The sequence below is a fragment of the Trypanosoma theileri genome (assembly GCF_002087225.1).
Source record: "Trypanosoma theileri isolate Edinburgh chromosome Unknown TM35_Tth_36_V1, whole genome shotgun sequence".
Classification (NCBI taxonomy): Eukaryota; Euglenozoa; class Kinetoplastea; order Trypanosomatida; family Trypanosomatidae; genus Trypanosoma; species Trypanosoma theileri.
Genome location: NW_021639878.1, coordinates 128,227 through 146,022, shown reverse-complemented (window position 1 = coordinate 146,022; position 17,796 = coordinate 128,227). Strand labels below are relative to the sequence as shown.

The window sequence follows — 17,796 nt, the reverse complement described above, 5'->3', positions numbered from 1 at the left end:
TTTTTTTTTTTTTTATGGAGAGAAGAGAGAGAAATACACACATTAGAATAAAAACAAAGTCATACCAGTGTGTATATGGTGAAAAACGAGAAGGAAAGAAAGAAAAAAAGAAAAAAGAAAAACTGTGGAGCTGTTGTTCCTCGTAAAGGTAATTAACATTTCCAGAGTCTCATTTTCTTCTTCTTCATACATATATATATATATATATATATATATATATATATAATATCCCTCCTTCAATATTTATCACTTTCTCTCTCTCTCTCTCCATTGTTTTGTTTCTTCAACTTCAATGGACATTTGGAGGTCCCCCTGATCCCCGCAACACATTTATACTATGCTCCACACCCTGCAGTAATCTCCACAAATGTTCCCTCTCCCTATCATCACGATGAACCCCACCGCTCTCTCCTCCACTCACAACAACACCAGCAGCACCAGAAGAAGAATTAGAGGAAGAAGAAGTAGTTTGTTGTGTGTTGTATCGTTGTAGTTTCATCTGCAGAATACTTCTGGCCACCTCAAAGTCATGTACAGCCGCATCCCGGTGAAACTCCCGCAGTAAATCCCCACGGCGCAATCGTAACTGCTCATCATCTGGAAGAATTTCAATAGCCGCGGAGTATGCTTCTACCGCCAGACTGTAAACACCCTCATGCTGTAGTTGGAGATAGATATTGCCAAGAAAATAAAATGCACGGGCAAGTGCCACACGACGTTGTTGCGATAACGTCGTTGTCAAGATTCGTTGTGCCAACATATTCTCCTCATGAACGTAAAATGTTAATAAAAGAATAGCAAAGTTCATTTTATGAATAGCCTTCACAACACTACGCTCGACAAAACAGTGGGTATTGTGGCCTAATGCAGCGGGTTGAATATGGATCATCTTTGCGGTTACACATGGGAGGATATCCTCATTTTCAGGAATAAAGTCTCTACAACAATTACCATTTTTATACATAATATCTTCTGCACGAGAGAGAGCAAGGACTTCATTTTCCAATTTTTGTACCACACGTAAGGAAGATTCTGGATTAACAAAGAAAAAGGCATTTAAATCGTAAGCATTTTTAAAGTCTTCAAGTACAACGTGACAGCTAAAGTTATATGTAAATAATGGGTTATGTTCTCCTTCATGTTTAGATCGATCAGAAATGGATACATTTACATTATCCGGAAAAATAAAATTTTCCTGAGCTAACATGTCAGAAGACGTCATTCGTGATTGTTGTTGATGCTGTTTTGGTTCTCCTTGATGATGATAATGATGATATTGATGATGACTATCATCTTCATCTTCATCATCATGTCTTACTGAAGAAGATGTTTTCCCTGATTTTATGTAATTAACATGTTGAATAACCGTATTCCGTATTTCCTCCACAAATGAAGAATGAAACTCCGCATCACTTTCACCCTTCATACTTAAATTCATCACATCCTCTTCCCCATTCCGCATAGTTTGTAGTAACATATCCAACCATAATGGCATAGCCATACTTCCCAATAATACATCCTTCAACTCTAAAGGGGGTAATGGATTTCCCATCAGTTCCCCATTTCGTATAATTTTGCAATTTACTGTCGCACCATCACTTGGTGATTTAAGAAAATTTAAATACACAAACATTTTAGCATCTGCCTCCGTTAATGGACCATTAACACTACCAGTACTGCTGGTATGATTATCATTGCTGGTATTTCGGACATTTCCCGCATCACTGTAAATGCCTTTGAAAGGATGCCCTAATGAATCACATAAACGTGCTAGTTTTCCACTTGGACGCCCATCTCGTAATGGTGTTAACGAGGATGATGAGTTTCCCACACAACAGTTAGCTGCTACTGATAGAATAGCCATAAAAAAGGCACGGAGCGCATGTACAGATGTCAAGGACTGTGGAAGATTAGGATTTGTGGATTTACTGAAGAGTGTTGAGGGGAAAAAACGAAAAAGACGTGCATGTGCACCTGCACGATCTCGTATCATACTGTTAGTAGTAGTAGTAGTAGTAGTAATGTTAGTTGTAGTTGTTGTCTCTGTATCCTCTGTTGTGGTAGAAGAAGGAAGTTGTACAATATACTTCTGAAAAATAACTGGAAGAATATATTCATGCGGTATACGATGCAATAGTTCAATTTTAATATAAACACATTGTAATACGGAAGATCTAGTAGTAGGACGTAATTCATTTATATTATCTGCATTCTCAAACTCTAGGTTTGAGTCTATAATAAGAAATTCAGATGTTTTACCAGGTTGCATAGCTCGCAATGCCACCTCTACACCACTCATTAAAACAGAACCAAACCCCAAATAATCTCCAACACTACCTAAAAAGGTTGAGATATGTCGTGATTCTTCTGGTCTATCCTTAATTCTACACCATTCTTCTCTAAAAAGTGTGGATAGGCGATTTTCACGTAAACTGATAGATAACTGCATTGCAATAGCTTGATATTGTAATACATCTGCGGTATTCCCTTGTCTTGTTAATAGAGAATCATGTACCAATTCATCTTCCGTAAACTCTTCTGATAGTAATGCTGCACGTGCTTCTTCACCTAGACTAAAATATTCACTACTTCCTAATCTCAATTCATAATTAAATGAAACCCAACATGTTGGGGTATCGGATCGTTTGTATCCCCGTAAAAAGGATGGCGGTGTTACCATCATAGTTGTGGTGTTTGTCCCTGGAGATGATGATGATGAAGAGGAAAAGGAAGAAAATGCGATATTACTGGGAACGGTGGTATTCATCATATATAATGATCCCATCAAATCTGTTGCGGTTCCATTAATCATAAAAACATTCGGACGTAAATAAATACCACGATTTAGAAACTTCTGAAGACCATCCACGCTGTTACTGCCAACACCACCACCACCACCCCAACTACTTCTCTCATTTCTGATATTACTGTCTTTTGTTTGATTTCCAGTGGGTTCCGTATTCCCGATAGTTGACCTCTCAGGGTAATTATCATAATAACTCCATGACATTCCGTGATCTGAATTCCTTTGATTTTGAGAGGAAAAGATGTCTTCCGTGTGGTTAGAAATCTTCTGCTGGGCTTCTTCCGGTATTTGGCACAAATGGTGCGATGATTCAGAACAACGCTTTCGCTTCGTCCTTCCAACGTCAGAAAAATAAAAAAGTGGCACTAAACTGTAGCCTTTTATATATTAATATCTACTAAAATAATGCTAATACTAGTGTTAACAGTAGTAAAATAGTAGTATCTTGAATAATAGCAATTTATTGTTCGTACGGATACTACCAAGAATATTTATAATAGTAGAGATGAGATAAGAAAGTAGGTATACGCTTATACTTTTCTATTATTTGATAGTTGTTGTTGCTGTTGTTTGTTTTGTTTTGTTTTTTTCTGTTTTTTTTTGTTTATGGTGTTTTCCAAATGTGTTGCTCCTTCAATCTGCTTCCGCTTCAAAACTTTCAAGAGACAAGAAAAAGAAGGGTGAAGAGAATCCAATAATAACTAAAACAACCACCATCACAATAGTCATAATAATAAATCATCATCATCAATTATAAACATCATCTATAGCAAGAGTATAAATATATATAAATATATATATATATATAACCACAATCATAACTAGAGTGGCTTGAAGAAAGAAAAGAAAGAAAGAAAAAAGAAAACGAACAACTGCAGAAATAGTAGTAAAAGTCGTTGTCTTTTTTTTTTTTTTTTCTTTTTCTTCCTATGTGATAATGATGCGACATTTCTCATCTATTCTCCACATACACATACACAAAAAAAAAGGTCCTTTCTCATAAACACGTCACAACTACTCTCTCTCTCTCTCTCTCTCTCTCTCTCTCTCTCTCTCTCTCTCACACACACACACACACACTTTAAATTTATATTTCCTTCCATTTTTTTTTTTAAAACAAATAAAGATTAAGAAAAGCTTTCTTATTTCTTCCTTCTCTCTTTCTTCTTCTTTCCTTTTTTTTTTTTTCTTCTTACTACATGTCCGTCATGCGCAATGGCTTGAGACAATCCAGATTCTCGTCTAACACCAAAACAAATCTCCCAGCACCAAAGAATCTATAGCGGCCTCTTTGCACAGATGGAGAATTCCGTTGGAATAAAAGAATTACCTCCTGCCGTTTCCACCACCACTTCTCTGACCTCGACGATGTTGTTGTTGTTGTTGCTCTTGATTACGCTGACGATGCTGACGTTCGTGATAACGCGGTTTCTGAGAGTAATGGTGATGATGATGTTGATGTTGTGTTCCATGTTGTTGACGCCTTGGAGAATCATTAGATGTTTCTCTCTTCTCTGTAGACCAAGAAGAAGAAGAAGAGCGAGTGTTACTGTTGTTGCCACGTTTACTTGTCTTTTTCCGTTCATCTCGTCCAGACTCTTCTGTGAAAACGGTGATAATTGTGTCCTCATCAGATACCTGTGGTTGAGATGAACGAGTTTGCATTTCTGCATTCTTGGCAGTTGAAGTTTCTTTTACAATAGACTGTGTCGATGATGATGATGATGATTGTGAAGACTCTGATATGGTTGTTGTTACTGTAACTGGTGGTGTCGATGGTACTGATGACGATGAAGAAGAAGAAGCGTGATCATCTTCCTTTGAGTCATCTTTTTTGTTAGCGGCCGCTGAAAGAATATCAACCGCACTTGTAAAAAGTACGTGTCGACTGCCTAGTTTCATTCCCACTGCCATCTCTAACTCTGTTAGTATCGGATCAAAATCTTCTCGGAGTGTTAAAATATCTCCACTCTGCATTACTCGTATTGCAGGTGATGGTGTGTTCCCTGAACTTGATGATGATGATGATGTTTCTGTGGAAAACGTAGTCTGGTTTACTGATCCATCCTTTATAGAGAGATGATTTCTGCCTCGATTGTCAGTTATTGATTTTTGTGTGGCGTTACGTCGTCGGATTGCCATCATACGTTCCTCACTCTTCTCCAAAGCCGCTAATGCCTCAGGGAAATGATTAAATACTGATGTCATGGCTACATCACGAATAGCTGGTTTAGGCATTAATAAATGCTGCGCCACCGCACCTCCACTATTACTAACATTTCCATTGTTATTACTACTAACAGTACTATTAGTGGTATTAGTTGAAGAAGATCCTTCGCTAGAATCCCCTCGCCGTTTATTTGATGATGATGATGATGATAACAATTCATCTGGAGAGAAGTATACATTGGCGAGTACACGTGATATCTCCGCTGTTGGTATGTGTAGTGCGTGAAGGATATGTTTAAACGCCTGTCGACGACGGTAAGCTGGTGGAATTGTAAGTAAGTGCCGCATGGCAATTCCTGGTTCTCCACGGAAACTCCACATTGCTGCAATAGCATTCAGCGCATTCGTAACTCCAACAATGTGATAGGGCATAAAAAGCCTGTGTGTTTGAAAGAAATCTGCTAGTTTTAACAAATATGCATCCTGCCAATCACGATCCAATTGCTCCGACATCATACTCATACGATAAGCGGCGACATAATCCCGACCAAAGCTCACCTCAGCGTGAAAGACACCACATGTAGCGAGTGTGTGTCCATGCTGGTAGCAGTGTCGACAAAGATCATCATGTAGAATGTGGCTCACCTGTGCGAGAAAGCGGTTGGAGTACGTTGGACGGGGTGTGTCTGGGTCTGTCTGCTCGTCTGTGACCCCCTCCGCCGCGTAGGCCGCCCGCAGCTGCAGTCGCCGGCTGGCGATGACCCCCGCCGGGAGCCCCGCCGCCCGCCAGAGAGCGGCATGAAGGGCCTCATTCGAGAGCCCCGCCGCGGCGTCGGGGGCGGTGGAGGGCGGCAGGCGGCGGAGGACGCGGGCGCCGGGGGCGGGGAGGCCGGCGGCAAAACAGCGGCCGGCGAGAAGTCGCAGCGCCCGTCCGACCGTCGACGACCCCCGCAGCCACTCGCCGGTGAGGCCGCCGTGGTTGTAAGTGTGGTACACGTACGCCGCCGCCGCCCGCACCCCATCGGCCCCGCAGCGAATCCCGCCAACGTGCACCGCCACGTATTCGAGTCTCGCCGCCGTGCTGGACTGCGCCGCGAGCTCCGGGCAGTCGAGATAGGCGTGACGGCGGTCAAAGCACAGCAGGCAGAGGCCGCGTAGGGGAACAGCCGCCGCACGGGCAGCCTCACTAGACAAACCCAACGCTCGTGCATCGTCCACAGCAGCAACAGCAGCAGCAGAAGAAGAGGAAGAGGAATTAAGAGTATCACGACCATTATTACTACTACTACTACTACCACTACTATTTAAGAGTGTGCGGATACTTTCCTCAGAGAAACGATTCATACGCAACATGGAACTGGTAGTAAGACGTGAAATAAACGACACAGGAGCTCTAGCATATAGTCTATAAGCTCCTTTTTCGTGTCCTACTTCCGCAAGTTTTATAATAGTCTTGTTAAGAGCATAAATAATAGGATCATTTACGTCCATTCGTCTTTGTGGTCTTCGAACTGTGGTTCCTCTCGCTGTTCCTCCTACAGACCCGATTACCTTTCTTTCAGTTGAGGTAGTAGAATTAAAATCTTTCTCATCATCTACATCAATACTACTTTCTGATAGAATTTCTTCTTGAAATGTATCAACATGTTGCAGTAAAAATCGGTAAAACGCATGTAATCTTTCAGGACCCGCAGAAGTCCAACCATCTACTTGAGCCCGCAATCTTCTTGCCTGTTGTTGCTCCCACGCTGGGTCACTAAGAGCATTACTACCAGTAGAAGAAATATTATTGGAAGAAGATGAAGAAGTACTTATCATTGCATTGTGTGCATCTACTTCATTTAACCATTGTGTTAAACGTGGACATTCAAATGAAGCGTGTCGCCCATCAAGACACATACAACAAGTAAGGGCCACTTGGACAAAATTTGGATGTGTTTCATCTTCTACACCAAGTGGACTTCGCTTTTGTAATAATTCTTGAGCCTCCTCTACAGGTACATTAAAGTAATGTACCATTACTAAATATGCTTGATCATCCCGTAAGTGTAATGGGATATGACATAGCACAAAAGCCGCACGTCGGTATTGATGATATCGAGAAAGTAATATAGAAAGATGATTTACATCACGGCAGTGTACCTGTGCAAAGAGTTCACGATGTGGAGATTTTACAAAAGTTGTATAAGCTTCTACTACAAGACGACTATTTTCACTCCCATGTTGAATAGCTTCACCCACTGCATTTCGTAATTGCTCCAACATGGCACGTTGTTTCTCCTCTGTGGTCATATTAATAGAAGTACGTGTAGCTGTAGAAAAGTCTCGTGTTATAATAGGACACATTTTCCATGCATGTAAACCAAAACATACTTTGCATGTAGCTGGAGTAAAAACAGTTTCAAAAAATTTTTCATCTTGCATTAATTCTCGTGCTGAAAGACTCATACATGCCGACTCTGTACTTCCAAATAATTGTGCCAATGCAAACAATGTCGGACCTTTACAACGACGTTGTGGAGGAACAAATCGTATATAGATATAACCTGCCAAGACACGTTCATGTAATGTGCAAAGACGACGAATAAGTTGATCAATACGTTCATGATCATGTGGTATAGCCCGCAGTAAAAAGGCTCGTCTGTACACCATAAGTAAATACGCAGCCACCACCGCATCTACAGGACGTTCCTCTGCGTTTGCAATACGTCCACGTATCTCTACCATTACATCACCTGTTTCACTATATGCGAAGTGTCTCCATGGTGCGGATGGACCAGTTTCAGCTCCACAGGCTGAACATTGAACACGTGAACTCCACTCGGAATTCTGTTCCTGACACCACACACATGTCCATGGACCATCCACACGCAAGTGTCCAAGTAGAAGTGTTTGTTGTCCATCTTGATATGGATGTAGTTGCTGATGTCGTTGTTTCCATCGTGGAAATTCCATGTGATGTGTAGTAGATGAAATGAGAGAAGGTAATGCTGCGAGTTGTCGTGCTGAAGATAATGAGACACCACGTTGTGCTAAAGCATATTGTCTGGCCGCTTCTTGTAGTTGTAAACGTCTAGATGATTCTTCCATGGCTGCATGAACATCAAAAGAATCCTTCTTACTATCTATATCATTACTCATTTGGTTACTCATACTGCTATCATTCTTATCTTTATCCCCTTCTAGTAAAAAGAATTTAATTTCTTTTTCTACGGAAACACCAGGAATCAGTGGTTTAGTATCACCAAGTACCACATGTTTGAAAACGCTGCTAGCATCTAATGGAGGTCGAGAAGAAAATGATGATGATGTTGGTGAAGAAGAAGAAGATATTGTGGTTCCTCCTGTTAACTCTGGGGTTTTCATCTCTAGTGGTAGAGTAGTATCACTTCTATCATCTCCACGTTTGGACCAGCGATAAATACGTTCATGAAGTCGTTGTCTATCTTTAAGACGTAATGTTTTACGCCTCTCACGTAGACGATTAATATGTTCACTTGATAACTGAAAACTCGGAAGTTCACGTGCGTTTTTAGGTGGTATAATGGTTAAACACAATGGACAAGATCGTTCTACAAAGACATTCTGAGTTGGTAAAAGTGAACTACAGGATGGACATACCAAATCTGCCATTACATGCATAAACTCTGTACGAAAATCCTCTGCAAAGGCATACACATTATCCAATACCGCATTATAAAAGTGTTGTAGTTCATCATATAAACCAAGACGAATAAGCACACGAGCTGCAGGCGTCAGGTGATGATGTAATTGTGGTAATAGATGAATACCAACATCCACTAATAACCAACGAAATACTTTTCGTGTCACCTCTCGTGCCTCTTCTGTGTGATGAGAGGCATCTAAACGGTGTAGTAACCAGAGAGAAATATCCAATCCATCCACAACGTGACGAGCAGAGACGGCACGGGCCACGTTAAGTGTCATCCATGGATCCGCCCCTCGGCAAAGGGCATCAATGACATACCGACTGAGATCCCCGGCCTCTTCAGGGATAATTGTATACCACGATGGACACTCGCGGTTTAATCTCTGGAAGAAATGCCAGACAACACCCCAGTGAATCATTGGGAGTCCACTGGGAGTGGTGGGGTGTGGTTGTCCAAACACGGCAACATGTTGTTGTTGTTGTTCAGTGATATTACTACTACTATTGACTCCCACCACATCACGAGCCTCTCGAACAATTTTAAAAAATAGTAAGAAAGGGGAAGGGTGGACTTGAGAACCTTTAAGAAGTGTGGATTCGTTACCCTTATGCATCAGTGTATCAGATGATGATGATGATGATGATGATGATGGCAATAGTGGATGTTTGTTCTTATGCTTATCTTTAGAATGTTGTACGGTTGGTGACCCTTTACGAAGGTTATCTGCAGCATTTACATTACTAGTACCTTCTATTGAAATTACTTGTTTTTGCAAAGCATGACACGTTCGTAAATAACGACGAAGAATATGCAAAGCAATTAATGGAGAAGCCTGACCTGAGAATGATACATTCGCACGGAGCATGAGTCGTGAAGCCAACTTCTCATCAAGACCATAAACAATACCTTCTGTGGATGATTCTACATCCTTTGCATACAATGTTCCCATCCCCCATGCACGATGATCACACAATGTTGAATAGTGTTGTTGTGCATAGCTTACCTCAAGAGTACTAAGTTTACACCATTCCAATTGTCCCGTTTCCTGAACTAATCGCAGTAAAGAAGTTGGTCGAACTTCAAATTCAGAAATTATAACACCACTACCGATACTACTACTACTATTATTATTATTATTACTACCACTACGATTACTACTTGTACTCATATTGCTATTCATATTACCATCATCATCCTCATCATTATCCATACCGTTGCTAATACTATTGCTTCTAATACCCCTACCATTATGACTGCTATGATTAATACTATAATCCGTACTACTATTACTATCACTACTACTACCATCGACATTACTACTATTCTCATTAACAGCAGTTCCCATCATCGTCTGATGTGTTACATGTCCCATACCTTTTCCTTTTCCTCCTTCTATTCCCGTCATGAATTCCCCTCTACGAAGATGAACTGGAATACGCTGACCTGTTTGTACTACACGTCCAGCAGTTGGTGTCTTGGGTGGAGCTAATGTTAGTAATCGCCAGAGAAGTGTAGAGTGGGCGATTTTCCCCTCTGCGGCAGCCTCTACGGCTGCAACCCAAAGCCCTGGTGTAATCCACGCATCCGGCATCCCTTGCAATATCTCCACAGCATCACTAAAAAGCCGTTCCGCCAGCAGTAATTGACACAACAACACTCGCACCTCTTGTGTCTCATAGAGATGTGGACACCGTCGACGTAGTAGTGAACTTACTGTCTGTAGTGCAAAAGACGCCGCGCCTGCTGAAGAAGTCAGTCGTGGCTGACGTAATGCTGCCTGCAGTGCATATACTGTGAGCCGAGCACATGGGGTTCGATGCCGCATTACTCGTAATAGCAGCTCTACTGGCGATGGGGCATCTGGATGGAATAGAAGTAAATCCATATCCACCGCTCCACGTTCAATGTATCGTTGAAGAATCCATGCATGTGGTTCATACCGTCTTTTTCTACGCAATGATGGTGCAGCCGCAGCCGCCATAGTTGAGGAAGAAGTCCATGATGATGATAATGAAGAAGATAATGATGAGGATTCAGATAAGTAGGCGTGTGGAGTGAATAGCCGTCCGTGCTGCATGGCGAGCATCGCGGCATGAGCGCCGGCCAGTCTGGACGGTGTCGGTGTGTTGACTCTCCGACTGCCTTTCCCCAGCGCTGCAGCCGATGAGGGTGAGGCCTGTCGGAGAAGAGGAGATGATCGCATGTAAATAGAAACAAAATAGTCAAGAGAAGGGGGAAAAAAAAAACAAAAAAAAAACAAAACTGTTCTTTTTTTCCTTTTTTTTCTTCTTTTTCTTTTTTGTTCCTGTTTACTATTTCTTCAATCTTTTTTTTTCTTTTTAGTTTTCCTTGTAGTTAATATCTAAATATCTATATCACCCTTCTTCTTTTCCTTTTTTAGTTTCCAACGTTATATGTATTTTATTAGTCGTTCCTTTCCGCTTTATTTGTAATATATATATATATATAATGTGTGTGTTTGTTTTTTCTTTCTTTTTTTCTTTTTTACCTTTTCCCTTCCTTTCTTTCTTTCGATGTGTATATGTATTTTCTAATGTGCGTGTGTGTATAATATTTGTAGTTCTTTTTAATGTATTCTTTTTTTTTCTTTCAATTGTACTCAATACGGCGTGCAACTTCTCACGCGCATACACCGAGACACACACACACACACACCGGTCGCCTTTTGCAACGTGAAAAAGCTGTGATCGTATTAGAGTAGTATTAATAATAATAATAAAAGAAAGAAAGAAAGAGAAAAAGAAAAGGGATTTAAATAAATAGGACACATATAATAGAAAAAAGAAAACAAGTACAAGTCGTTATTATTATTGATTAATAAGAATCAGAAAAGAATAACAAATATATATATATATATACTCCTCCACCCTCCTCCCCTTTATATCCTTTTTAAGGAAGAAATGGCAATAGGGAGAGGGGAGGGGGAGAATGTAAAAAAGAAAAGAAAAAAGAAAATGTAATCCAAGCATGTGTGGACGCTACGTTTATTATTTTCTTTCTTTCTTTCTTTCCTCTCAATAAAATAATCATACTCTATGATGATGTCATCGCAAATAAATTCCTCTGTAAATGAAAAAAGTAATCACAACAGAAAAAAAAAAAACCCTCAGACCTTTCTTTTTTTTTAAGAAAAAGTTCGCATTGGTTTGGAATTTAAAAGCACATAGCGTTCCACAATACCCACTAACTCATATACTTTCCTCGGCACTTTATTGGCATTACCGTCCTTATCATTCTCATTATTATTATTATTATTATTATTATTATTATTATTATTATTATTAGCAGCAGCAGCGGCATCTAATGTGAGTTCCTCTGGGTGATCTTTCAACCAATCCTCCAACAAACAAATAGATGATGATGATGATGTCTTTGTTGTTGCTGTTGTTGATAAGGGTTGAATGGATATTGAAGAAAAAGAAGAAGGTTTCTCCACATCATTATTCCTATTATTATTATTATTATTATTATTATTATTATTATTATTATTATTATTATTATTATTACTTGATCCTTGTTCTCGCTTCTTTTCATCCCTTCTTCTTAATACGAGGAGTGGTTCTCTGTACTTTCCTTGACTTCCATCCACCACTAGTGTTCCAATGTGTAGAGAGCAGCGCTTCTCATTGCGGGAGTCATTCTCCACAGAACCAAGTGGTAATTCCAATACCGTCTCTTCATTACGTGGGTGTTTTACTCCAGAAAGAAGTTTCTGTTCTTCTTCCTTTTCTCGTTGTTGCTCACGTGCCTGCTGGAGAACTTTGGGAGGAATAGAAACTTTCCCTTGCATTTCTAATAAAGTCATTTCTCGCAATTCATCCGATGGGGCTACAATCTGAATCATCTCTTCTAACTACAATACAGAGGTGTGTATATATTTATATATATATATATATATATATATATGTGTATATAGAGAAAAACGAATTCACGATGTAAGAATAATAACAATTATATGTATTCTCTTGTTAAAGTAGGCACTCCTTCACTTTATTATTGTATTTCCCCAGGTTTAACGCTGTCGTTAAATATTCTGTTTGTAATGATCTCTCTTAGAGACAGGACACGGTACCTGCTCCCCTATATATATATATATATATATATACATACAACAGAGAAGACCCATCAAGAGTAAGAGAATGATAAGAACATTAAAAAAAGAGAGAGAGAGAGAGAGAAGAAAAAGAGGAGAAAAATACGAGGAAGTTGTTCATCGAGTGTTATTATATATATATATATATATAGAGAGAGAGAGAGAAAACGATAGTCAACTAGAAAAAAAAGGGGGAAGTGCCATAATGAATTCAAGCCACTACTGCTTCTCTCATCGTTTCTCCATTTTCTGCCGATGCTGCAGAACTGTAAACACCACCACTCCATTCATTTATCACCTTTCTCTATGTATCTCTTTCTTTCCTTCTTTCTTTCTTTTTTTTTTGAGTTGTTTCGTTTTGTAATAACCATCTCCCTCTTCTTGTTGTTTTTTTTTCTTCCTCTTCCTCTTCTTCTCATCATCATTCCTTCTCTTTCTTTCCTTCTCTCTCTCTCATTAGATAGAAAGATACTCTTACTGATCCTTCACCCATGGATGAGGTAATTCCCGCTCTGGAAAGTGTTCCGCCCAGACACGTCTCATCATATTATTTCTACCAATAATCTCACCATGAAAAGTTCCCAAATTATACTTCCAACGGTATTCCATCAATCGCGATGGGTTTTCCCGTTCCTTCGCCGCACAGTGATAATATCGATCCCGTTCCTTCTGGCACTTCCACGATGTCCACATTTTATCCTGCAGACATCGGGCCATTGTCTTCTCCGCATCTGCGCAGCGCCGCTCCGCCTCGGAGTCCACGGCGTCCTGCAGTTGTTTCACGACCATTGGTGGAAAGCGAACGGCCTGCATGTGATCAATAGTGTCAAAGTCCTCATCATACACCGTCTCAATAATATTCTTATGATGAGTCCCACCACTATTACTATTACTATTATTATTATTTCTATAGCTACTGCCTTTTTGTTGGTGTTGGGCGGCGGCAGAAGTGAGATGGGCGTAGCGACGGCGCTTCTCCGCATCTTCTTTTTGTTGTTGTTGTTGGGCGGTGCTATCGGCATCCGACAGTGGAGACCCAACAGACGCCTCCGTGCTGGCGTTTCCCCCCATCACTTCGCTAATAGTAGTGTAAAGAGTATCAATATATATATATATATATATATATATATATAGGAATAGAGAGAGAAAAGATTAAAAAGAAATTTTTTTTTAAAAAAAAGAGAAAAACAACAACAAGTGAGAAAGTTCTTAAGCATAAAAAGAATTTGTAATTATTGGGTATTGACAGAAGCATTCTGTTCGTAAAGCTTGTTTGTTTTGTTCGTTCGCTTGTTTGTTTGTTTTTGCTTTAGTTTAGCTTATTTCCTTTTCTCTCAACTTCCCATTAACTCATTATCATCTCTAGTGAAGTGTACGCATACAAAAGAGTAAAACAAAGATCAACACATGGGAAGAATATTATTTATATAAAGATCTCAGAAAAGAAAACCGAACTGTATTTCGACTCTTTTTCTTTTTCTTTTTTTTTTTTTTTTTTTTTCTTTTCTCTCTTTCCTTCTTTCACGCATGATTGTTTTTTCCCCTATTGTACACACCTCTTACCTTCACTACTAGCAATAGCAGCAAAAGAATAAATCGAAGAAGAATAGCGAAGAGAGAAAAAACAAAAATAAAATAAAAATAATAATAAAAAAAAGGCAGCGCAAGCCAAGCGAATGAAAAAGAAAAAAAAAATTTGAGAAAAAAAAAAATGAGGAAAATAAGAGTGAATATATTGGACGAATGAGCCAAAATAGAAGAAGGGGAAGAAATCCTGCCAAGTAGCTAAAATGTGAGAAGCACAGGAGCAAATATAGAGAATAAACAATCACACAACGCACTGAAATAATATCAATATAACAATATATAATAATAATAATATATATATAATAATTATAATAATATATAAAGAAAACTATGCACTTCAATAAAATAGCAAAAAAAAAAAAAAAATTGTGATCAGCAGCACTAAAATAAGGCGAAGGAGCAGGTGGGGGTGGGGGAATTCAAATGCCGAATTGAAATGGCATGTTCAGGAGAGAGAAAAAAAAAAAAAAAAAAAAAAAAAAAAAAACATATAAGGAATATCTTCTCCTAACCACTTGAAATAAATGTTTTTTTTTTTTCTTTCTTTCTTTCTTTCTTTCTTTCTTTATTATGTTTATTTGTTTTCTATTATATCACCTCCCCCTTTATTTATTTATTTATTTTTTTTTTTCTTCTTTTATTGATTTGCTCATGAATAATGTGTAACTACCCCTTACAACTTCTCTTCTACTGTAGGGATTGAGAGAGATATTTCTGTTTACGCCAAAAGAACTATTTTTTCCTCATTCTCATTCTGTTCACTGGTGGAAGTTTCCCCACGAGTGTCACTAGAGATATTGTTGGCTTTACTGCTAACACTCACATCCGCCTTTACTCCACTCATGCTTGCACTTCCATTCTCCATATTATTAATACTATTCTTACGATTGTTGGTATTCATATCGTCTTCTTTCTTCTCATTATTATCCAAGGCACTCGTGGTAAAAGGGATAAGACTATCACCTGGGTGTATTTCCCCATTCTTTATATTAGTTGAAGATCTCGTTGAGGACTGACTTGATCTTCTGCTTCTTCCATTATTATAACTACCACTGTTACTGCTATTACTACTATCAGTTCGATAGGAGTCCACACTTCTCTCCTTTTCCTTTTCACTTTCTTTCTTGGCATATTTATTTTCTCTTTCTGCATCTTCACTCTGTCGGTTATCTTCCCCATCCCCTTCCTGCATTAACGAATCCTCCTCTTCTTCTTTATTATTATTATTATTATTATTATTATTATTATTATTCACTTCATGTTCATCATCTTCATTTTCACCATTATAATCCTCTTGATCATACTCATCCTGTATGGGTGAGTTCCTCACATTCACTTTATCAACAAGTAGTTCTTCATCTTTTTCCTCCTGCATAAATGGCTCCTTCTCCTTCTTATTTTCATGTTCGTCTTCGTTGGAATCATTTTCCATGAGATTCCGCTTTGATCCCCTGGAAGATAATGGCACAGTACCATCTGAAGTGCATTTCTTCTTTGACTCTACTGCGTTCACAGCTTCTTCATTTTCCCCATTCTTCTCGTTTCGCTGATGGATATTATTTTCATTTTCTTCTTCTTCACGCAGTGGTACCAAAGAATCACGATGACCTGATCTCGAAAATACCCTCTCTTTCTCTTTGTCCTCCTCCTTCACATTTTCTTCTTGTTTTGGTAGTTCCGTGTTTCCCATGGTTTTCTTCTGTGGACCTTTATTATTATTATTATTATTATTATTATTATTATTATTATTATTATTATTATTATTAGTATTAGTATTCTTTGCAAGAGTATCTGTATTTCGCTTTGGACGTGTCTTTGATGATAATGACAATACTGAATCACTTTGCAGAGAACTTCTCCCACTCATTTGTGATGATGGTAAAGTATGCGAAACAGGTTTTACTGCTTTTACCCCCATATTATCTTTCATCCATACTGGGAATTCTTTCACAGTCTTCACTACTGGTGATTTCTTTTTATCAGTTGTGAACGATGATGATAATGATGATGATGCGATAGATCCATTTGTACTGACAGTTGTTTTTGTTTTCTTTTGCTGTGGATGTGCGGCATCCGATGCAGCGAAAGAACCCTGTGAGAGATGTGAAGAGGATGATTGTTTTTGTTGTTTTTGTGATAATAATGGTTGAATGAGTGGTGGAGGAGGAGATTGGGATTGCGGTGGAGGTAAGGAGGGTTCAGATAAGGGAATATCCTGTTCTGGTGGGGCTGGTGTTAATGAGTTTAATGGTGTATCGGCAAGAATAAAATCATCACTTGCGGTAGCGAAGGAATGAAAAAGAGCACTTCCTGCCATACTTGTATCTTGTCTATCATATAAATAATTATTTTCCCCTTGTAAGAGTAATGAAGATGATCCTGGTGTGTTTGTAGATAACTGTGATCGTAACACAGCATCACCGTCTATTACCTTCATGACTGGTATCACTCTTCCTCCATTTTTGGAGTTTTCTCCTTTTGCGAGATTATTCAAACTCCCCCCATTACGTGCGGAGATCACTGGACGTGAAATACTTGTCCGTGTGCTTGCACGTGAAAATATATTCCCTGAACGTGTGGGTGGTTTCCGTTCACGACTACTCACCGGCGGAGTTGCCGTTCCCACCGTGAAGAGACTCTGACAAGGATGAAAGGCCCGTTCAGATGCGGTGTTGCTAGCCGGAGGTGGTGGATTTAACGCTAATGGCTTTGGCAATATATACGGAAGTGATGATGGAGGAGGAGGAGGAGGAATTCCTAATCCCGCAGCAGCCGCGGTTGTTGTTGTTGTTGTTATTGTTGGTCGGGCACTCGTCAAAGAAGAGGGAATATTAGAAATACTCCGACAGGAGATAAAGGCCTCACTGGCGGGAAAGGGTTCACTGGCCATACCTAAACTATTGGTTCGCTCTAATGCATATCCGCTTGGGGGACGATAGGAGATACTACAGGAGTTATCGAGTAAACTGCGGGTGGTGAAGAAGTTGGCATCACTCTCCGCTGATGTTGGTAGAGGTAACTTACCAGCTAAGGAGGGAATAAGTGTATTCTCTATTATGTCTTCTTCATCATCATAATATTTATCTTCTGAAGTTTCCATGAGATCTGAACTTTCATCATCTCCATTAGCTTGACTTGTCTCCTTTATTTTCTTTGCCTCTGCCAACATATTATGCAGGGAATTACTAGACATACTACCCGTTGAGTCAATAAGAAAATCCTCCACTTCCTTCTTTAATAAGGCATCCTCATTATGTTTACTGAGTTCCAATGGCTTTGGGGAATCATGTGCATCTACATATACTGGGACGGGATCCTTCTGTGATGTGTCCATAAGCGGCTCTGTAGTAGCACGACGATTGGTACCATTCGATTTGCGTAGAGAAGATTTAGAGGAACAACATTGACCCATTTTTGTAAAGTAAATGTGTAATCGTTTTTTTTTTTTT

General features: G+C 39.4%; 5 protein-coding genes across 5 annotated transcripts; all 5 read right to left on the bottom strand.

Annotated features, from left to right (window-relative positions):
• Positions 1-289: 289 nt before the first annotated feature.
• On the bottom strand, positions 290-3,010 carry TM35_000361540 (uncharacterized protein; the record flags this gene model as incomplete). Its single annotated transcript, XM_029029339.1, has 1 exon — positions 290-3,010. The coding sequence occupies one exon, from the start codon at positions 3,008-3,010 to the stop codon at positions 290-292; it is 2,721 nt and encodes a 906-aa protein (XP_028879360.1).
• A 1,122-nt stretch (positions 3,011-4,132) lies between these two features.
• On the bottom strand, positions 4,133-10,849 carry TM35_000361530 (uncharacterized protein; the record flags this gene model as incomplete). Its single annotated transcript, XM_029029338.1, has 1 exon — positions 4,133-10,849. One exon carries the CDS (start codon positions 10,847-10,849, stop codon positions 4,133-4,135), a length of 6,717 nt encoding a protein of 2,238 aa, XP_028879359.1.
• A 942-nt stretch (positions 10,850-11,791) lies between these two features.
• On the bottom strand, positions 11,792-12,511 carry TM35_000361520 (uncharacterized protein; the record flags this gene model as incomplete). Its single annotated transcript, XM_029029337.1, has 1 exon — positions 11,792-12,511. The coding sequence occupies one exon, from the start codon at positions 12,509-12,511 to the stop codon at positions 11,792-11,794; it is 720 nt and encodes a 239-aa protein (XP_028879358.1).
• A 723-nt stretch (positions 12,512-13,234) lies between these two features.
• Positions 13,235-13,831, bottom strand: TM35_000361510 (uncharacterized protein; the record flags this gene model as incomplete). Its single annotated transcript, XM_029029336.1, has 1 exon — positions 13,235-13,831. One exon carries the CDS (start codon positions 13,829-13,831, stop codon positions 13,235-13,237), a length of 597 nt encoding a protein of 198 aa, XP_028879357.1.
• Positions 13,832-15,065: 1,234 nt separating this feature from the next.
• Positions 15,066-17,759, bottom strand: TM35_000361500 (uncharacterized protein; the record flags this gene model as incomplete). The annotated part of the gene is made up of 1 exon (XM_029029335.1): positions 15,066-17,759. The coding sequence occupies one exon, from the start codon at positions 17,757-17,759 to the stop codon at positions 15,066-15,068; it is 2,694 nt and encodes an 897-aa protein (XP_028879356.1).
• Between the last annotated feature and the right edge of the window lie 37 nt (positions 17,760-17,796).